At 32.2% G+C, this 23,103-nt stretch overlaps 3 protein-coding genes across 3 annotated transcripts; 2 read left to right on the top strand and 1 right to left on the bottom strand.

Moving 5' to 3' along the window:
• Positions 1–198: 198 nt before the first annotated feature.
• Positions 199–5,614, bottom strand: LOC149899589 (glutamate decarboxylase 1). Its single transcript, XM_090113929.1, has 8 exons — positions 5,333–5,614; positions 4,710–4,897; positions 3,664–3,886; positions 2,811–3,062; positions 2,293–2,357; positions 1,608–1,797; positions 973–1,206; positions 199–666 (listed from the first exon to the last, which is right to left on the bottom strand). Exons 1-8 carry the CDS (start codon positions 5,435–5,437, stop codon positions 475–477), a joined length of 1,449 nt encoding a protein of 482 aa, XP_089970055.1. The 5' UTR covers positions 5,438–5,614; the 3' UTR covers positions 199–474.
• A 1,899-nt stretch (positions 5,615–7,513) lies between these two features.
• LOC149899588 (adenylate cyclase type 10-like) lies at positions 7,514–13,199 on the top strand. The gene is made up of 4 exons (XM_090113558.1): positions 7,514–7,809; positions 7,914–12,654; positions 12,781–12,942; positions 13,014–13,199. The coding sequence occupies exons 1-4, from the start codon at positions 7,514–7,516 to the stop codon at positions 13,197–13,199; spliced, it is 5,385 nt and encodes a 1,794-aa protein (XP_089969684.1).
• Positions 13,200–15,171: 1,972 nt separating this feature from the next.
• DhpD (guanine deaminase) lies at positions 15,172–19,841 on the top strand. Its single transcript, XM_090113818.1, has 8 exons — positions 15,172–15,501; positions 15,581–15,841; positions 16,112–16,330; positions 16,652–16,759; positions 16,981–17,088; positions 18,246–18,411; positions 18,900–19,046; positions 19,463–19,841. Exons 1-8 carry the CDS (start codon positions 15,403–15,405, stop codon positions 19,681–19,683), a joined length of 1,329 nt encoding a protein of 442 aa, XP_089969944.1. The 5' UTR covers positions 15,172–15,402; the 3' UTR covers positions 19,684–19,841.
• The last annotated feature ends 3,262 nt before the right edge of the window (positions 19,842–23,103 follow it).

Raw genomic sequence — 23,103 nt, 5'->3', positions numbered from 1 at the left:
CCATAGTGTTGAATAGATATTTGTCCATGCTATATTCAGTGTTAGACATTATTTACGACAGTGGTGGTCAGAAAATGTACCAAACTTCAAATGTTTCTATAAATAACGCATAATCCATACCATTCAATTGTGAAGAAACATTATGAATTATTTTGAATTATGCTTTGATCTTAAAAGTAAAAACAATAAAACAAATAATAATTATAAAATATATTTATTAGATAAATTCAGCACCATATACTTAGTATAATTAAGAAATACACGACACCACCATGACACGTTTTGAAAAAACATAATATGCATGAGACATATTTCCAAGGATCGTTTTGAACATTTATAATACTCGTGGCTATTAAAATAAATACATAATGAACATGTTAGTCTTCAGCAGATTCAAAATCTTTGTTTAGACGCAAATCGTTAAATCTCATCTATCATGATAATTTTTTAATTCCAGTTTATTTTCTTATTGCATCACAGCATATCCATGGTTATCATTTCCCCACAATCCTCTATAGCTTGCAACATTTCCAAGATCTGTTTCTCTTCAAGTCTCGGGTGGAAGGTGAACGGCATTCGGAAGAAGTTCTTATATTGACGGAGAGGGGAGTAGGCCACCATGAGGCGGGAACTTATCGTTAATAGCTCCTTTATTTTTGGTGTTACCTGTAGTAAAAACAGTTCATAATATTATTTAGGTTATACGAGACACGAGTAAGTAAGTAATCAATACTCCTATTATTACGAGTTTCAATGCTAATCAGGTTTTGGTAGGCGTAACATATTGCAAGGGATTCATAATAAAATCATATTGAAAATAATTACATATATTTCCTAACTGTATATCTTGTAGGTACCCTATGCTAAAAACTTGCTACATTTGACTCTCAAACTATTCATATTATAATCCAGGCGGTAGTGGAGGGTAGGTAAGTTATTTTAGCATAGGGTAGGTAAGTTATTTTAGCATACCTTGTGCATAATTTCCCACCAGCTGTCATCTTCCTTTTGGTGTCTCATAAACGTGGGTATATACCAGAAGCAAACATTAGGACACTGTATAGGAGCAGATACAAGACGAAAGCCTGGCTTTTCTGCGACCTTCCCCATACAAAATTCAGCAAGTTCCATGGTGTACTCCATCATGTGACTCAACCCGACGTCTCCACGAGCTTTCCATATCATCCATAACTTGAAAGCGTCTATCTGGAATAAATAAATACATAAATAAATAAATAAATTATATATATCTTGACGAACACAGAACTGAGAACCTACCTAAGGTGCTGATTATAACCATAAATTATTGAAATGATAAAGATATAATGTATCTTTATAATTCGAGATAGATATATCATATACCTAGCTGAAGATTGTAGATACATTATATTTTTATTATTTTCTTAACCCATTGAGCCTCGAACGGCCCGATCGGTCCATGACACAATAGATTTTCTATTGTGTCTGTGATTCCGGGGCCTGAGTTATTACAATATTTTTTGCACAAGACAAAGTTATAAAAAAATGCCTTTGAATGAGAATATAAAATATGCGGATATAACTCAAGGTTGCACAAATATTGTGTTGTTATTTTTTGTGTAACCCACCTTCCTCCCACACTGTATGCTCTTATCACCGGTATCATATCTCACATCATAGAACTTGTCCTGTTGGAACAAATATTGCGCAGATGCGGCATTCGATTCGTGCAAGAGTCCTTTCTCTCTGAGCAGGAACAAGGAACATTGCAGAGGTGCACCCGCCATTTTATGTGGATTCCATGATATTGAATTTGCTCTGATAATTAAGGGAAATTTAAATATAGCAAATTAATGTACAACTTATTATAAACTCAAACTGTAACATTTATTATATACATATCTGAAACTCGTTGATTTTGAATTTTATCGATATTGAAAGAAATTCTAATAACTAGATGTAAGACTAGATGTTACTTTTTAGATAGAATTATGTTAATTTTATTTCTTATAATACTATACTATTATCTACAAAAGATTTGTACAAAGCAGGTTTGTAATAAAACAGTTAATATTCCCACTAATAATGTTAATATCATTAGCAATCATGATCAAGCCGCTGACTGGTCATTTCAATTTACAATTCAAGTAGGACATAGAACACTCAATTTCCTTGAGCTTATATTCAAATTATATTAAATTACGTATTTATAATATTACCTATGATAATATGGGTTTCTTGAATAATATTGTTTCAATAATTACAAATTATGATAGATTATAAGATCGGTTCTTATTATAGAAAAATACTCACTTTTCAATTCCTCTCAACATCGTTCTAAATTTATGTGACAAAATCAGCGTACCTCCCCAACAAGCCTGAAAAATAAATTTACAAATATGAATCGATAAGAAAATGCATTGGCACTCCTTTGGAGTTCGGTACACAGTTAACACTTACAAAGGTCGTTGAAAATTATTAAGACCTAAAAAAAATACGTTTAGCATTTAGATATTATTAGTTACCAAGAAAATATAAATGCAGTAATAACTATAATTGAATGAAATCAGTTCTAAATTGATTGTCGTCATTCAATGAACGTGCTAGTCATTCAATCAAATAGCAGATTCAACCAAATAACGGCGAAACATATATTAATATTTTTATCGAATACTAAATCAATTCAAATATCTTTAACACCTAGGTACTTAATAATACATAAATACTTACGACACTCTGGTAATCATAAAACGTCTTTGCAGAAGTTTCGACTTGTGTGTAAACCTCAACATAAATTAGCGGAAATAATATAAAGAGGTCAATTAACTCACATCAACATGCATCCAAACACCATATCTGCTGCACACATCAGCAATCTTTTCCAAGTTGTCTATAGCTCCCAAAACAGTTGTTCCCGCGGTCCCATTCACCAATAAAGGAACTTTTTCTTTACTCAGATCCTCTTTAAGAGCTTCTTCGAGTTCCTCCACGTTCATTTGTCCGCATTGATTGCATTTAATTTGTCTAACACTTTCCGTGCCAAAACCTAGCCAATGTGCTGCTTTCTTAATTGCATAATGGCTCTGGAAAACGTTATTTTCAGTCAGAATGATTTACTTGAATACAGTTTCTTTCTCTGGGGTTTACTTGTTTAACTTTATCTACTATAAAAAGGCGAAATAAATTAACAACAAGAAAATGTTAAAAGCTAATGAAAGCTCAAAGCTAAAATTCATCAATTAAAACACGTCATTGGCATAGTTTTCTAAATTGCATACAATTTGAGGAAATACGATAGTATGATATCATTTATTCCAACTGTCAAGAAGAGCATCCTGCTTTTAATAGCGATGCATACTAAAATATTATGTACCTAATATGAAATGAGTTGCTTTCCAATTCCAAATCCATACTAATATATAAATGCGAAAGTAACTCTGTCTGTCTGTCTGTTACTCAATCTCGCCAAACCAACTACTGAACCAATTTGTATGAAATTTGGTATAGAGATATTTTGATACCCGAGAAAGGACATAGGATAGGTTTTATCCCGGAAATCCTACGGGAACGGGTTTTTCTCTGAAATCGCGGGTGAAGCCGCGGGCTGAAAGCTAGTTATAAATAAAATGTATTTAAAAATGAACTCTATGCAACATCCTTAATGATAATTATCAATATACTTACATCTTCCGAAGTGTATATAACCATTTCAGGTAGACCTCTCATTCCCTTAGACTTTACTTCTGGGAAAGCTCTAAACCTTGCTGCGACTATAGCATATAACATGGACATACTGCCACCTGGACTAAAAATACCGTCCCCATTGGGAATTCCGAATAGCTGAAGAATATGTTGAATCATCTTTTGTTCTATTAACGTGAACACAGGCGCTACTTCGAATGTATACCTGAAATATGAAAAGCATTTCGAAGTTAATTTCAATATAATATAACGAATTATTGCAACAAATTCGAAAGTGCATCAACATTACCATTCAAATAAACAAACACAAAAACTAATCTTTCTACTTATAATACGCAATCCAAGACTGCCCCAGTCCACTGAAAATAATCAATTCACACAATCATGAAGTTCAACAACCCGTCTGCCAATATTTGTAAAGGAACATATGAGCATATATTATGTGACCGCTACGTTTTTTATTTGTCATCGCGTCATCACGTGGCTTATCTGCTTCTCACCAGATACAACATTGTGACGACCTGTTTTATGACGTGTGAAGACCCGTGTTCCCCACACAAGAATGAGGCATTTCATATCTTTTTCGTAGAATAAAGAAATGTCTTTATTATTTGAAACATTAATATAGTTGTACAAACAGGAAACCTTAAACTACTTACAGAAAAAAGACGTAGTTCAACTTATTTGGCGGCCTTATCACTCATTAGTGATTTCTTCTAGATAAAAGGTTCTTTATTTTGTGGCAAGCAACTGTTCATCTATGAACACTGTTCATCTAAACGCCCTTTTGTTTGTTGTCCATCGGAGACAGGACCTAAAGTATCTTAGCTTACGTACTCTCCTTGGACATGAATTAATCCATCAGGCCCCGGAATCACAGACACAATAGAAAATCTTTTGTGTCGCGGTCGGATCTGGTCGTTCGGGGCTCAATGGGTTAATACTGTAACTTTTTTCCTGGTACCAAGAAGTTAGTCAGATCATTGCAGCATAGGATATTTCTAAATTTTCATATTATAATTACTTACTGGCTGGTATTAAAAGCTTCCGCAATCCATGCTCCTGCCAGCCCATACGGATCTGTTCCTCCATATAACTGGTTCTTAAAGGTATGTTTGTTTGTCTTGACGCTGTATTGCAACACATTTCTTACAGATTGCTCCAGCTCTTGTTCTGCAACGGGTTCGGAAATATCTATATCCTTGCGAAGAATTTCCTGCAAAACAGTCATCAGAAATATATTTTTTTGCACCTACTGCATTAAATTTGATCGTCATCATATCTTATTTGAAAATAAATTGATCTGTTGTAAATTTACACACCCTGTATAAACGCAGTTCCACGAATTATAATTGTTATCTTAGCCAGGGTTCGAACCTGTGCATTGCAACTGTATCGCTGAGAATGCTGAATCGCTATCGCTGAAGGCGTCCTTAACTCCTTATATTGAATATATTTTGTGATATTCCAGTTACATACAAATAAGAATTTTTAGTGTAAAAATGAAATTGAAACTCAAAAATAATCAGAACAATGAAAAACATTGCACACGTCTCTGCAATAAATCGATATTGCCTCTCATAATCTTTAATTACTAACAATTGGCAGCAAAATGTTCACTAGCCTTGAATAAAATATTCCTTTACATTACCTCTAAATCCTTCGGATGTTTAAATTGAATCAACGGTAAATGATGCGCCGATTCGTCTTTTACTATCTTCAATACTCTGTCCAAAAACGTGTCTTCGTGTTCCATTATCGGAATATTAATCTTATAACACAACACATGTACTACTCAGTCTAATGGTCGGCTTACACTGCGTTAGAACATAATATAAATCACAATAGTATGACAATAACAAGTACTGAATACCGTTACTGCACCTGGACAAAGCAAGAATAAACAGAAAGGGCTTTAGTTCCTCATGAGAACCACATATTTACATACTTACAGCTTTTAAGTATGATAAAATCAATAACGAGCTATGTTCAACCTTACTAGCCCACTTTTATTCATGAGGCAAAATAATTAATGTACATACTGGAAACATGAATTGAATACGTTTTATAAGTAGTACCCCAAGTACTAATTCTAAAGTTGTGAATGTATTTTATTGCAAGCTTTTTACATCATTTTGACAAAAGTAATAGGTAAGTATTATAATTTAACAAGCATGGTCATAAATTTAAAATTCTGCCGTCATCCTCTTCATTAGCGCTGTTTAATCTTCTTGTTTGTGTTCTCATGACAATACAATATTTGGCTAATGTTTCTTAAATTACCCACTTATCTCTTACACGTGCACGGAATTCACGGAATTCCAAATTCACATCATATTGACTATTATACCTACCTAGACATATTGCTCTCTCAGTAGGTATTAAGTAAGTATGCATGTCTTTAATCAACTTGCATTTTTTGAATTACATCTAACACACACACGTTTATTCTATGCTAATCAAAATTATGTCATAAGTTGCTCTCTGTATTTGCTCCATTGCTCTCATTGTAGAGCTGTTCCTGTTTTTTGCCTTATGTACATACCTTAAACTACTATATTATAATATTATATACGTTTCCAAGAAGTCGTTGCAGTATTTTACCCGCTAAGCATAACTCCTTATATACTCCTTATATAATATAAAGAAATTCAAAAAAATGTAGTATATATAATAAATATTATAGGTAGGTACAGGAACTTGAACTTGAATGCCTTGCCTCCACTTTTAATTTCATTGTAGGAACTTTGTCTCGACATTATTTATGCGTATGTTTTCATGAATCTTTCAATGAAAACAAATTTGAAGGTGTTTGAGGTCTACGTAACCTTATTAATAGTTTCACAAATACTTGAAATTTGGTAAGGTCTTATTTTAGTATCTGAAAATTCAATTAAAAATCATACGTTGCAGTTATAATACTATAATTACAGGTCCCTTGTTAATATTATATACTCTAAGTAAGTAAGTCCTATTTACGTTGATTTTAAAACCTGAATATAGCGCCGCGACATCGTCATATGAATTTTTAGCATCTACCTTGAAAATTGCAAATTAAATTTATTTAATGTGACGTGTCGCTTCGAGGACTTTTATCAGCTTATCAATGGGAACATCTTATCACACTCGTTGGCTTATTACGTTATCGCTAATAGGCTTGATGTAAAACAAAATCGATTATTTCATACTAGGTTTCCGCCCGCGGCTTCGCCCGCGCAGTCTAAGAAAAACCCGCATAGTTCCCGTTCCTGTGGGATTTCCGGGATTGCGTCTTTTTCCCGGGACAAAAAGTAGCCTATGTCCTTTCTCGGGTATCAAAATATCTCCATACCAAATTTCATGAAAATTGGTTCAGTAGTTTAGGCGTGATTGAGTAACAGACAGACAGACAGAGTTACTTTCGCATTTATAATATTAAGTATGGATTTATGATATGATGATGATGTTGATATAATACATCTGTATTTGTGTCAATGTTTCATAAAAAATATTCAACACTAATAATAATTTAGCTACGTTTTTTCGATATATTATGTTTACCACATAGGTTCATATTTGTGTATTTAATTATCAACTAAAGAAAGACCTTTTTCCTCAAATTTTTGATAACTTTGTTTCTCTGTCAATAATAAGAAGATCCATTAAGAAAATGTCATTCATAATATAACAATATAAATAATAGTTTTAATCTAGAAGATTTAAGTTAAATAAGTTCTTAAACTCGGATTTTATAGTGACACTAATCATGACCCCAGAGATTAGATAAATTCTAACGTTATAAATAATAATGTTAGCATAAAAAGTCAAATTATAATGTAAATAAAATCGCATAATGAATTTCCGAAGACCGCGCACACGTTCTCGACGAAACTCTTTAAATTTTGTACTAAATAGTGATAAATGGCGAAGCTTCGGTAAAAGAATATCTCGCAAAGACCAAGATCAAGAAGAAGACTCAGATGACGATGTACCGAAAGCAGGTGAACTCAAGGATTGGGTTGAAGAATTTTTCGTCCGTAAGAGCGTGTGCGCAGATAAATCGGATCAAGATATCGAAGTGAAACTCAATAAAAAACAAACTTTGATACTGTCTACACTAGTGCCAGATGAAATCCTTCTTATGAATAAGTGAGTTAATTTTGAACAATAATCTTGGCTTCTCTTATGTTGTTGCTGCAAATCTAATTACTCTTTATCTAATTAGTCAAAAATTAATATCTGATTCATTTTAGATTTGATACATCTGATGCAAACCGTTTCGTTGGAGTCTTATTAATGGCTGACGTGTCTGGTTATACAGCTTTATCAGAAAAATATAACAATTATGGTAAAGGCGGTACATATAGATTAACAGTCACCCTAAATACCTACCTAGGTTCCCTCATAGAAATTATATATAGCCACGGAGGTGATGTTATTAAATTTGCTGGAGATGCATTTTTAGCACTTTGGAAAACGGATAAAAGAACTTTTATAAATCATACGATTCATACCGCTATAGCTTGTGCTCTTATAATACAGCACTCTTTTGGTTCCTATGAAACTGATGTTAAAGTAAATTTAAAGGTTAAGCTAGCTATTTCAGCAGGAAATCTCATTTTTGCTCCTATAGGAAGTGGTATAGACATGAATTATGTTATAATTGGATTACCTGTACTAGAAGCGAAAGCTGCTGAGAGCGTGTGCGCCTCTGGTGAAGTAAAACTCACTCCAACAGCGTGGGGACATTGTTACTCGAGAAATTACGATCACACCATTGATGACGATGGTCATGTTACAATAAAGTCAATATTGTACGATCCCCATGAAAAAGACGTCACAAAACCGTTTCTGGGCTTTGGCCCTATGATACGACAAATTAAGAAACCTTTTATTTCTATTGAGAGTCTTCCAGATTTTCTGTATACTGCACCTAATGAATTAAGTTCTTCTGACATATCTAAACGAAATGATATCTTAAGTTTGCGGAAAACAATATTACTCGCTGAAGAAAAGGATATAGGTTCTGAAATAAGAAAATTTATGATAAGGCCTATACTAACTCAAATAGATGCGCATCAGCCTTTAGAGTATCTCACGGAAATGCGACAAGTTTCTATTCTATTTATTACTCTTAAGCCGCGAGAATGTCCTCTCCCCCAGCTTATAACGATAGTTAACAATTCTTATCAAATAACTTGTGAAATTGTTTATAAATCTATGGGATGTGTAAATAAGATAATTCTGTTCGATAAAGATGTAATGATTTTAGTTATATTTGGTTTACGAGGTTTTAAACATGAATCTGAAGCACAAGCAGCTTTAAAGTGCGCTTATAGCATTAAAAAATCTCTGTCGGCACTGGACGGTGTTCTGGAAGTGTCTATAGGGGTAACAACAGGACAAGTATATTGTGGCGTTGTTGGACATCCTCTTCGTAGAGAATTCACAGTAATCGGAGCCGTTGTTAATAAAGCCGCCAGATTTATGTGCGGCTTCCGCAATAAAATTACGTGTGATGAAGCTACCTTCGTAAAAAGCAAAATGTCTAGCAACGGTTTTACACTACAGCCTCCGACCGAACTGAAAGGTATCGTAAGACCTGGAAAGATATATGAGTACACAGAAGAAATTCGTGTAAAGGAATTTTATGACATTCCTATGATTCCACCTTTATTAAATCGAGCGGATGAAATGGATTACTTCAATAACTGGATTAAAGATAGCAATTTACCGTTCCGTGATTTTGATGCTTTACTACTTATAGGTGAATCTCGATTAGGTAAAACTAGACTTTTAGATTGGATGGCTCGCAGTGCTCGCAGTAAACAGCTCAAAGTTTGTTATGTCACATTGACCTCTATTCACGCCGCAACTCAATATCTAGCTATAAGCCAAATCATTGATCAACTCCTAGAAGTACAACAGCCTTTAAAGGGTTTTGAGAAGGAGGAAAAAATTGTAAAACTTTTAAAATTTTACTCTGACGATCTTTGTTATTTAAATAATATTATCAAAGTAAGATTCGCTTATCATGAAAGATTTAACACATGTAATGAAAAGGATCAGATAGATAAAGCTAAAATAGTATTTAAACAACTTTTGATGTCTATTCCCGAAACTTGTGTCGTCTTTTTAGATGATCTACAAAATTTAGATCCATTATCATGGGATTTTTTATCAGTTATGTTTGGCGTCATGAAAATATTTCTTGTATTTACAGTCACTCGAGGAAAATTTAGTACTGTTCACAGTTGGCTTTACAGTGTGTTTATAAGTAACAATATAAGAAAGTTAGTTCTAGGTCCACTAGGTTCAACTTGGATTGCACCACTTGCTTGTCAAATACTAGATGTTGATGCCGTGCCAAACGATCTATGCAATGCACTGAGGATAAAATGTAACGGAATGCCTGGTTTGATCGAAAGTTTTATTGTCCATTTGTTTTCGAGTGGTGCCTTAGAGCTGAAGAATGTGACCGACGACAAACTGGATGAATGGAAAGATGAAGACTTACAATTTCCTGAATCTTCACTATTACACCCAATCGCCTTAAATGAATCTGATCAATCTTTATTGGACCAGTTAATACAAGATAATTCAACAGAAGATATTAAAATATGCGTGGTAACAATCAAAGAAGAATTAAAGACTGATTTAAATGTACAAAACATGGATGTATTAATAATGATTCAAATAGATTCCTTAACACCATATCAACAATTACTCCTAAAAATTGCATCTGTCATAGGCAATGTGCTATCTAGGGATCTATTAGAAAATATAATGTATGAAAATAATCCACTAACTACTGCAAAAGCTATTAAGAGACTTTTTGCTATGCGAATCTTTTCATGTGCAAATGTTAGGAATAAATATAACAATCGCAAAATGGCTTCAAGTACAACAGTGGTATCGGATTATTCTTTGCCGACGACTCATTTGACTTGCGAATGTTCCTTCGACTTTGACCCAGAACTAAATGAGGACCTTCCAAAATATGCTTTTTGTAAAGTAATGAAATTTAGAAACAGAAATTCCCGAAAAACCTGTTATGATCTATTGCCACTTAATCAGAAAAAAGAGTTTCATTCCCGTATAGTCACATATTTAGAAAACCATAAACAAAAGTGTCCGGATTGTGGTGGCACAGTCATGATTATTCAGTCCTCTATGAGTTTTCATCCAAATATTCCATATAGTGAAAAGCATCGAACATCTAGGATTTTAGAGGATGAAAACGAACAAAATGAATCTGAAAACGAAGATGAATTAGAAGAAATTGCCCAAAATTTAGAGAGTATTTCTACATCCCATGCTGTCAGAAGAGCTACATCTGAGATTTCATCTAAAACAATTAAAACAGCAGAAACTATGTTAGCAAAGAGTGAAATATTATCAAAACGTGATTCAAGTAAAATTGAAGTAGAAGCAAGTGGGTCACAGTTTACATCTATTTTGAAAACTAACCAAAAGTCAAACAACAACAGCTCTAAACGTAGATCATCAAAACGAGTCACAATGTCAAAACTCATTTTTAGAGATATCAGTATTGAAAGTATAAAGAGTTACACTGTGTTCGACATGTTTCGAGCCGTTGCAGAAGCCAATAATAAAACCGATTGGGAAAATCTGGGTATAGTTGATGATGAAGACAATTCAGATGAAAATAACAATGACAGAAAATCCTTTAATATTAAAATTGAAAAAGGTGCATCTCGTACAAATTTTGATAGATGCACATGTACCGAACTTAACATAATTATTTTTGAACAACTCATACATCATGCTACCGAAGCTGGTCTGACATGCAAACTATTAGAATTTCTCATTAAGTTTAGTAGATTAAATGTTCAGTCAAATAACTGCGAGAATGCTATTCCAAAACTAGAAGAAGCTGAACAATTATGTTCTAATAAATCAATTGATAATATTGCTGAATTTGACAGAAAACTATTTTTGGGTAAAATTTACTCTTTAAAAGCTGCTGCTTACTTAATGTGTAACAAACTAATGGCAGCTAAAATCCATATTGAAAAAGCGGTTAAAATTTACCGCATTAATCTAACTAAAATATCAGACTATATGGATTTAAAAATTGTGAATAATTTTATTAAATTGAGGGGTCACAAATATCGTTTGCAAGATTCTTCCATGAAGTCCGATTCTATATTCTGTTTAAATATTGCTACCATACTTTACTCTACATTAGATGATATAAAAACGGCAAGAGTAGCAGCTTTTCGCGCACTTTATTTAGCACAAAGAGTAGAATGTAATATTGTTGACCTATGTGACGTTTTCTCAAACGCTATCCAAATTGAAATTGATCATGGAAAACCAGAACTTACTGAAAATATAGAACGTGGAGCTATAAATGCACTGAAGAACTTGGATGAGCCTATTCAAGCTGAAGAACTATATGCCATCGGAAAGCTATTTATGGCATCGTTTCGTGCCCGCAGTGCACGAGCTAAGCTTACTGCTTCCATTCGCTCGGGATTTAGAGCATTAGTTGTAAGCCGATTTCTCCACGCAGACAAAGTATCAATAGACATCATACCTGACTTATTTTACATGCTATTAAGTCGCAGCCGAATAGAAGAAGCGGTAGATGTTATGAAGCTTTTGTTAGAATTAAGTCAAACTTACAACTCTCTTGACTGTGAAACTTGGTATTATGCACTTTCTATTGATATGATCCTTGACTGTGGATTTCAATTGGAATCTCCTCAAGAAATAAGCCGATTCGCTGAATACGCAATATCGACAGGAAAATTTGCTGGAGATAGCAGAAGGCGTTTAGTAATTGGAATATGGACATATTGGCTTCGCGCAGATATCGAACGTAAGGCTAAACGTTTCGAAAGTGAAGCACTGAATTGGTGTGGTAATGATAGTGATGATGGTTCATTGAAGACCCTAATTAGCGCTTTGAGATTAGCCGAAGGAATGCTAGAAAGTTTAGCTAGAAAAGTTGATGACTTAAAAAAGGTATTACTTTATTAATTATAATTATTAATAAGTTAGAATAAATTTATACTTTTTCCTGATTTTTTTCAATTGAATAATTGTTTTATCTATTAATATATTTTTAAAAGTATAGCATGTCGTATATAGGTGGTGGACCTCATGGAACTACGATCACTAGCCGACAAGGAGCTTATGCGCCTAGAACGTGACTCTAAAGTGCTTAAATCTATATGGCCTAGATGGTTACTGCTAAAAGCTAATTCTTTAAGTTTATCTGGTCGTAATACCGCAACTAATACATTTCTTCAGGTACAACCAAACGCATTCTCATTAAAATCATGTAAGTTTCTGTTCATTTATTAATACTAGATAATTTTTAGGCTTTGGACGAAGCCCGTAAAATCAAGAACCGGTTAGAAGAATCCTTAGCTCGAGCTGCATTTGCCAATTCTCAGTTTTGGATACAAAGTGCAAAAAATGGAACCTTTTTGGAATTGAAAATAGGAGCCGAGCACGCGCGCACATCTTGGCATCAACTCATGTACAAAATAAATAATACAAGATAAGAATAGATTTTTATTAACAATCTTATTATTCACGTAGCATCCAGCAGCGGATTCACACGAGATAAATAATTAGAATGTTAATTATTTTAATTAAAAAAAAACTTAACTAAATACGATTTTTTCTCAAGTTTAGAGTACGTTTTTAAGTTTTAAGTAATTGACTGAGGTCGAATATACCTCAGTATAGTAAATTAGTTAAATTTTTTTTTTTTTCAAATTAGGTAAATACTTTCTTCATGTTTAGGTACATGTCGTTGATGATAAATAAAAAATAAATTCATATACTTAAAATAAGTAATGAGGTACATCTTGGATTCCATGATATATTAATTATTTCTAAGAGCAATTATTTTTACAAGAAACTAACATTATTATTTTGTATTGATATGAAGCATAAAATAACAATTTTATCCGGTCATGACCAATAGTCATGGCAAATTAATTTTTGAGAATCGTTACATGCAGTTCTTTTTATTTATTTATTTTTTTTCAAAATTTGAATAGACTCGTATCATAGCAGATTTACATTTTTCATATGGACAAAGAGACATTTGACAATTTATGTCAACTGAACACAAAATGACCGTGACACATGACAGAAGTTTGTTTTGTTGACGTTTTTTGTTTTGTATCATGTTTTCAGCAGTGGGTCGACACTTAGAACATCGTTTTGGTTAGGCTTCCATTATCAAGCAATTTTAAACTTCATTCAATTGACATAGAGTTCAAATTATTTTGTACTTTTCCAAGACCTAAGGTCAAGTCTGGCTTGCCAACATTTAGAAAAAATAAAAATATTTCTAATGTTGGCCTCTCCGATGTAATCATATATTTAAAAGATTTAATATTTTAGTTTTAATTATTTATTATTATTTCTTCTTTTTTTTAAACCTTATTTTTGTACATTTTAATTTTAAGCTAGTACATTAATAAATTATTTCTTTCTTTCTTCAATTTCTTGTCAATGGTTAAGACTTAAGCATAGACAACGTCTTGATGTTGATTTGTTTGAAATTTGAATTCAAAATGGCGTTTTATTTTATTGTTTTGGTGGATGTTAAACAAAGTTTGTTCTTTGTATATCGTAAATTTTGTTATTTACCTACTCAGTTAATGTACAGTACATTTTTTAATTTGTAATATTTCTGCCAAAAGTGAAAAAAGAAGAAAAAGTGTTATATTGTGTAAACAATGTTAAAATCTTTGTGTGTAATAATAATTGTGATTTGTGACTAAATATTTGCAATATGTACCCAATGACTGTTCTCTAAGGAAGATAAAACATAATAATTACATAAAAATTTATGAGTAACGTCTCTAACACGTCATGTAGAATCAATTGGAGGAGATATTATTATGTCCAAAGAAAACAACGGCTTCTTCATATACAATTCCAATATGGCGATCCGACCGGCAACGATATATTGGTATCGAAATTTAGAACGAGATTTAATAGAAATCCCGCAAAATATTTCAAGGAAAAGTATAAAATGTGAATCTAGTTGTATTCACATAATATTTCAGCCGAATTCAGTTCTACAGGCCTAAATAAAGATATTCAGTAAAATTGAAATGGAATTATCCATTTTTGCTGATAATAGTGTTTTAATATTATATAAAAATGTTATTATATAATTAATATTATAATAAACTTATTGATCTACATTGTTGTTTTATTTTTAATTTCCTATAAATTTGAATATATGGATGAGAATTAGTAGTGTTGTTACCCAGCATCGATAATTTTATCGATATCGATATGAAGTTTTATCGATACTAGCACTCACAAAGAGACATCACTAGCAACGTCTACTTTTTAAATGTTGGCAGCAATGTGGGTCATGTTTGACGTAAACTTTTCATAGGTTGGTACATAAGATTTGACCTAAGTAATACATGCATATGTGTGCGTGAGCTCGAAATCGAAGTACTGAGTGCCGTCTCTTACTATATTACTTGCTCTGTGGTTTTCAGTTTTATACCTATGTAGGTTAAATTAGTTGAGAATTGAAATGTATTTTGTAACCATGTTGTATTGACAGAACTCGTGTTGTTATCAAAAAGTTATCGCAAATGCTCACGGTAACTGAAATCATCTTTATCAATGTATTCATTACATCCTTTCCCTCATTGTATTCTTACTTGTAACCTCGTCTTGTCGTATTTATAGCAAGTGAACTTTAAGGTTTTTATTTTACTAAAAATGTCTCCCAAAATTGTTTTTGTTGGTTTTATAACTTATTCTAATTCCTTGAAAGATCTTAATGCATTTGCCGGTTACTTATGTGTTGAAGACGGAGTGGTTAGTATTATTTTTCTTTTATTGTGCATATTTTTTGTAATTATTATCAGTAAACATATGTTTATTTTTAAATTTTTAGATAACCAAACTAGGTACAAGAGAAGAGTTTGAAAATTTTGAAAGGAAAGGTCAATTCAGTGGGTTTAGAATAAAGCATTTGGGAGGCAATCAGTTTTTAATGCCTGGTTTCATAGATTGCCACACACATGCACCACAGTTCCCCAATATAGGCCTGGGGCTGGACAGACCCCTGCTGGAGTGGTTGGACAAATATACATTCCCGTTAGAATCCAAGTACAAAGATATAGATTTTGCGGCTAGGGTGTATGATAATGTAGTCGTAAGTAGCATTGTTTTCTTATTAGAATATTTGTTTATATAGGAGATTATAAATGAGATATTTTAACAATATTAAATAAATAATAAAATGCTGGAGTCATTTTCAATCTTTTTATATCCAATAAAAGAGGTTTTGAAACCCTCATTATAACACTTTTTATAGCTAATAAGTCTACAGCCTAATTGAAGGAATGAATATTTTAACAATTAACATATTAATTTTTATTGAAACAGAATCTGCTTTTTTATTAAAATAAATGAATATTTGCAGCAAAGATTACTGATAAACGGCACAACAACTGCATGTTACTTCGGTTCTCTGCACAAGGAGGGTAGTTTAGAATTAGTCAAGAGTGCCATAAAACACAAACAGAGGGCATTAGTGGGGAAAGTCAGTATGAATGTGCAAAATGATGCTGGTTACTACAATGATACAGCTACAGAGTTGAAACAGACAGAGGAATTTATTAAAAAGGTCTTGGATTATAAAGTAAGTTTGTATTTTGTCTATTTATTAAGTTGATATGAATAGTTAGCTAACTAGAGACCTTTTTAAAAACATATAACTACAGTTAATTGGATCAAATTGGAATCATTTCCTGATATTTTATCAAAATTAGTCCACCCATTTTAATAGGAGAAGTGCTACCACAGAAATATTGTATTTTTATTTAAATTTATATGTACTTACATCATGGACATGTACTTTTAATATAAAATACATATAATTTTGTTTTTCATTAGAGTTGGAATTGTAGTACATAATATGAAGAAAACGAACTACCTAGTTTCTTTCTACATATTGTTGCAGACAGATTTAGTACAACCCATAGTGACGCCAAGGTTCGCTGTAAGCTGTGATGACAAATTACTGTGTGGTCTAACAGATATCGCCTTAAAATATGATTGTAGGATACAGGTGTGTTTATATTATGAATATTATTTTACATGATATGACTTAGATTATTATACAGAATATATAACCGTCATTATTTTTTATTTAAATAACGGATTTTTAACGCGATTTATTCATACGGGCAGAATAAATCGCATTTTATATTCGCTAGAAAGCATTTTTTTAATGAATAATGTTCGCGTTAAATCAACAAAAGAAAATACTAAATATAATTTAATTTTTAGAGCCACGTCTCGGAAAATACGAAGGAAATAGAGTTTGTATTAACTCAATTTCCTGGTTGTGCTAACTACTCTGATATTTATGATAAGTGCGGAATATTGACAAACAAGGTAAGGAAACTGCATTCTATACAATAATCAAGGGCATTTTCTTCATTAATACTCACTAATAATTTATTATAAAACCATTTGCATTGAAACTTAAGTTTATATTTGCAATATTAGTCAACCTTTAGTAATAATAGCTTTATGAGCAAGGCACGATATATAAATAGAAACAATATGAAATAAATTTACACTCAAGGTCTCAAAATTACATTTTAAATTACATTATAATGACTCTTTCATACAGGTCTAAAGATCATGAATTAAGTTGCTTCGCCATCTCCATCTCCACGCAAACTAGGCTCAAAATGTTTTGCTCAATATTTAATAACATATTGCGATGATTTCATCTGAATTTGATGGCAACAACGCAGTTATAAGAGCCCTAACACTTAAACTAAACAGAAAAAAAATCCTCCATCGGTTTTACGCCTCTATTGAGGGATATTTCAAGTTCAAACGTGTTTTTTGATCTATAAAAGTAATTTCCAGATACTAAGGTAATTTAATAAAACGCATCTATGTGACACTATTCATCTTGCAAATAAAATTAATATTCCATAACACTTGGTAACTTTTCATAATACCTATTTCAAACAGACAACATTCTTAAAGAAAAGTCTTTTAACGCTAACTAAACTCATTTAAGTCAAAATTTGCTTCAAAGAAGTTTGTTGTGACTACTAAAAATCTTAAGGCTCGTATCATCATCATTCACGTAAGTGGTGTATATGGGGGAAATGTCATATTGACAGTTCAAGGGACATTAGTAAGTGTCAAAAGTGTAAACATCTTAATTTGTGCATCTTATATACATCATAAACTGTATCTCATTCCTATTCAGTTCCTAAATTTCATATTAAAATTCAAGTAAACTCGAACTAATAGAACATAACACCCGATCTAATACTACATATTTTAAAGAGCATTTTTTTGTGTTTTGATCGTTATGATGTCAACTCAAAAACTAACTCGCACCATTTTTTAATGCGTACCTTTACCAAGTACAGGTCTGATTTTGTTATTAACTGAATAAAACGTTGAAACCAATAAAAGACGCCCCAGTAATGCAATGGACATGGTGCAAGGCAAATAAAACACACATTCTTATATCAAATGTATATTTATTACTGTAAATAATTCTTAGTTATAACAATTTCCAGTGTATAATGGCGCATGCAGTATTCCTTTCACAAGAGGAGCAGAGGTTGTTTGCTAAAAAGGGGGTATCCGTCGCACACTGTCCTGCTTCTAACACAAGACTGAGATCCGGCTTGTGTCCCGTTAGACAACTTTTAAATAACAATGTCAATGTTGGACTTGGCACTGGTATATTTATGTATATTTTGCTTAACTTTCGGATTCAAGAGTGCAATTTTAAATGCATTAACGCTTTTTATTGCAAAACATGTTATCGGCACATGCAATTACGAATGGCATACTAGGACGATTGCCTTTGTAATCTTTCCTTGTCCCTATATTTATTGCACTTCTTATCTTTGTAATTGCATATTCTTATGATGTGTATAAATAACAAATTGATACTTATAAGCTTCAATGTGCACTTTGCCCTTTCGTGTTTATTCTGGAGGTTTAATACCACTTTTATATACCCTAACGGCATATAAGACATGCCAAGGACTATGCTATATTTACAAGGGACACAATGACCCTTAATTTTAAATTCCTTAACGCTTCAATCCTATCCTCGATAACTTTAACCATGTTTAGATTTTTTAGTTATATCTAGGTGACGTATCTTCCAGAGGGTAGTATATTTTCATTTCTACCCTCGAATAATAATAATATGTTTCTAGATGTGTCGGGTGGTGATAGCGCAAGTATATTGGATGCATTAAGGCGCGCAATGGATGTGTCCTCTCATCTCGATATGCAGGGAAATGGCGGGAGTGCCCTTGATTGGAAAGAAGGTTTTTTCCTGGCAACACTAGGTGGCGCTATTGGTAAGCTATTATACACTAAGCAGATTACATATTATGAAGTTATTATAGAATGGATACTTGCGTAATTTCATTATTTTTTTTTAATCTTGCATGCTTGCAGTGTAATTTCTGTCATTCGACGTAATATGTACCTTTTAATAGACAATATGGCCTTTACAACAATTTAAAAAAAAGACGGATTGCACTCCGGGAGTGCCGGCAGAAGTGAAGACTTGATTATTAACGTTCAGCATGTTTGATATTTTGGAATGGTATCCGTCTAACGCATGGAATATAAGGGCTAAAAAAAAACCATCCGTCTTACGCTTTTTCGATCAGGCCACGTGTCCTGACGCGAGTTTAAGATTTTATACCCAACGCCGCTAAATAATGATTAAAATAAATACATAATAATATATGAATTAATTTCATTTCAGCGTTAAACCTCGACGATAAAATCGGTAACTTTGCTGTAAGCAAAGAGTTTGACGCGCTTGTCATAGACGTGTTCCAAGGCCAAGTAGACGACTACGGGTATCCCATAGCAACGAGCGAAGAGCACATTATGCACCTCCTACAAAGATTCCTTTATGTAGGAGACGACAGAAACATAGTACAAGTTTACGTTAAGGGAAAAATAGTGAAAGATATTCTGTGATTCATTGTGATAATTTTACAGTACCTTTATATTATATCCGTGATGTATGGCATTTAACCAGTGATAACATTTATTAATTACATATATAGAATAGATTTATTAGCGAAATATATACATTCCAGTGAGCAATTTATTTTTACAATTAATATACCATGTGTATTTTTTATAATATACCACTATGAATAAATAGTTAATTTCATTATAAAACTATGTTTTTATTGAAATCAACAAAACCTTTTAATTCCTTCAAAATCCTCAAATCAGATAATTTGAAAATTAAAAACTTCACTAATTTCAGTAGTAGCTAGTTTTGCATAAAAATAAGAAACTATTTTTAATTGAACTAAGGTAAATTGAAGCTACCCTTTTTTTTTCTCGATATTTAATACAATTTCGTCATGAGTCATCTTTCTTAGATCATAGAAGGTGATATATGTAGTATATTTACCAATATCTAGGTTGCTTTGGCAACAATCTTATAATTTTTATTATTTGAAGTGACATCTTTAATGATAAATGTAGATAATAAAAGAGAAATATTGATTTTTAAGATGGGTAAGATATCAAATAAAACACATTACTTCATACTTATAATTTCGTGTAATTATTAAAAATTTTAATATTATAAGGATGTGCAAATACAGTGTGTCCATGTAAAAGTAATTTACAAAGCAAAAACCGTATAATAATACTTAAAACAGATACAATATAACAGAAATACTTCTTCGTGTAGTGCAAAAATTTAAACAATAATCGATACTTACCTAAATAACAAACATTTCCATAAAACAATGTCACGAACAGTTTCATTATTATTGTGATAAATTTTAACAATGTCCTAATTTTACCGAAGATAAGTGAGATCTTAACATCTACATGACGGATAATACTCAAAGAACTGGTACAAATCGGTGGAATGATAACGTCAACATATTCGAGTGTCAATATAATACAAACACTAAACAGTCTTATAAAATCAATTTCATTAACCTAATCTAAATTATAAACTCAACTTAGCGTAAAATACACTTTCAATTTAAGCTAATTTAAAAAATAGGACGCACGTGAAAATATAGAATATTTATTCAAAAATATAATACTTCGTCTCCGCTGTACATAATATTAGAATCTGTAAGAGCAAATAAACAAGCGTTTTCCGTGTATGTACCTACAATCATAAGTTCATTCAACTATTTAAATCTATATCTAGCCAATGAACACAAGCTTGGACGTCTATCCAAGATATCGTATAGTTTCACTACGTTTACATATATATGTTACGGCTAAAGGTAGGTGAGAACATAAACTTAAGATTAGCCGGCTAAACTTAGGTTTATTTTCGACGAGGTGTTAATGTTAGTTTGTTCTATCTTTAGCCGGCTAAACTTAAGTGTAACCGCAGGCCCGTGGCTAAAAATGTCGGGGTGGGTAGATTTGGTTACTATAATACATGTAAGGAACAGGGCGAGTGTTTTCTGGCACTTCGCCGGCTGCTGCCGCAGCACGCTCGCTGCGCTCGCTCGGCTCGTGCGGGTCTTAAGAGTTCTAACCTAACCTAACCTAGCCACCAGCTTTCTGCCCTGAGTCGGGGTGGGTAGATTTGGTTACTATAATACATGTAAGGAACAGGGCGAGTGTTTTCTGGCACTGTGCGGGCCCCTCAAGCCCTCCACCGGCCCGGCGCTAACCAAATCTACCCACCCCGACATTTTTAGCCACGGGCCTGCGGTTACACTTAAGTTTAGCCGGCTAAAGATAGAACAAACTAACATTAACACCTCGTCGAAAATAAACCTAAGTTTAGCCGGCTAATCTTAAGTTTATGTTCTCACCTACCTTTAGCCGTGACATATACAACATCAAATTTATGATAGGCGATAGCCTCAACTTTCAATATCTGAATATATCTATATTAAAAATACTACAGAAAATGCACATAGAATGATTAGGGACAGGTATGAGCCACAACCTTTTCCATAAAATAACATTGAGCTGCCTTCCGTTAACCAAATAAAAACAACTCTCACATAATAATAAATTGCTAGAGATCTACTTCTGCCGATTTCATTAACTTATTTTATAAAAGCACGTAAGTGCATATTTAACTAATAAAGAAAAAGTAACAAAATTGCATTTATAAGCCGACTTCAATGGGCATATCTCTAGCAATACAGTAAAACTGTAATAACAAATTTAACAGTCTTAAAGTAAAATCATACCAATGACATTTATGTGCGAATAATTTTATAATTTAGTTATATGTATTTACACTTTTAATAAATCGATAACATACATCGTTAAGATTTAGAAGCGAAAGAGTCGGCTATGCTAAGAGTGGAGTTATCTATAACCCCAAAAATATAGAATAAAAATGTATCTTAAAATCTCTTAACTCGACTGGCTTCGAATAATATAAGTATATAAAACGATCATACAACTAACAACTTCACATTTCTAAACATGTTACAATATTCATAAGAGATTTCACAATCAACTAGCACCTATAATAATACGTCAGAAAAGTATCCAACTGTATTTATCTAACAATTGGTTAAAGTATAAATAGTTTAAATTCGATACTGTTTGATGTTATTTGTACTATTGCATAATAGACATCTGACTACATTGCAAAGGTAAAAAATATACATGTACATTTAACTTTGAGATATTATTGAAGACTAAAATATCTGTAGTTGACTTTTTTTATCTCGATGAGATGATTAAATATTATAATTTCAAGAGAAAGGGTTCGTAAACAATCAGTCTTCATGTGGCTTGACCAGAAAAGTCTATTATAAATAATTGTGATGTTTAATAATCAAGCCACTATGTTTTGGTTTAGAGTGAATAAAGAAATTAAATTACGAGGTAGAGAGAAATGCTGAAATGTTCTTTAGTTAATACATATTTTAGCACACATTAATTATTAAATCTAATTTAACTTTATATAATCATCGCCCCGTCTCATTTCTGAGACCAGCTTCTTCTGAGGAGATTAAATCTTTAATTCTACTTTAAAATATTACACTAACCATATTATAGTATATAGTATGATGTAAATATTTACAGGAATGTTATGATTTTATATCTATGTCAAGTCCAAATTTTGTTCGTTAAGACTACCCTCCTCTACTTATAAAATAAAGGAACATAAAATAGTTGCGTTCGTCATTACATAATGGCACATAATCTTATAAAGCTTTGTGACTTTTCTTTCAGTAAGTAATAATTAATACCTATTTTTATAAAAAGAAATTTATAATAAACCTTAAATTTTATATTTTTTTGTTAATAACATTCAAAAATAATAAATGTTGCAGGTTGTTTTTAAATTTTACTAATGTTTCTCATAATCTATTACTTTATTATTTTGGCATGGTTTCTCGATTATTTTAAAATTTTATCGAATATTTCAAACAT

This window comes from Colias eurytheme, chromosome 20, assembly GCF_061535395.1.
Source record: "Colias eurytheme isolate Ceu_HAF_F1 chromosome 20, ilColEury1 Martin Lab GWU primary, whole genome shotgun sequence".
NCBI classification, from domain to species: domain Eukaryota; kingdom Metazoa; phylum Arthropoda; class Insecta; order Lepidoptera; family Pieridae; genus Colias; species Colias eurytheme.
The sequence above is the reverse complement of the archived record's forward strand: the minus strand, read 5'-3'. Positions and strand labels throughout refer to the sequence as shown.

Coding starts and splice junctions, on each gene's coding strand:
- DhpD (XM_090113818.1), top strand. CDS start 15,403: ATGTCTCCCAAAATTGTTTTTGTTGGTTTTATAACTTATTCTAATTCC. Junction 15,842..16,111: donor GGGTGTATGATAATGTAGTC/GTAAGTAGCATT, acceptor GAATATTTGCAG/CAAAGATTACTGATAAACGG. Junction 16,760..16,980: donor AATATGATTGTAGGATACAG/GTGTGTTTATAT, acceptor TTTAATTTTTAG/AGCCACGTCTCGGAAAATAC.
- LOC149899588 (XM_090113558.1), top strand. CDS start 7,514: ATGAATTTCCGAAGACCGCGCACACGTTCTCGACGAAACTCTTTAAAT. Junction 7,810..7,913: donor GAAATCCTTCTTATGAATAA/GTGAGTTAATTT, acceptor GATTCATTTTAG/ATTTGATACATCTGATGCAA. Junction 12,943..13,013: donor CAACTAATACATTTCTTCAG/GTACAACCAAAC, acceptor GATAATTTTTAG/GCTTTGGACGAAGCCCGTAA.
- LOC149899589 (XM_090113929.1), bottom strand. CDS start 5,437: ATGGAACACGAAGACACGTTTTTGGACAGAGTATTGAAGATAGTAAAA. Junction 2,358..2,810: donor GTGTTTGGATGCATGTTGAT/GTGAGTTAATTG, acceptor TTTATTTTTCAG/GCTTGTTGGGGAGGTACGCT. Junction 667..972: donor GGTGGGAAATTATGCACAAG/GTATGCTAAAAT, acceptor TTTTTACTACAG/GTAACACCAAAAATAAAGGA.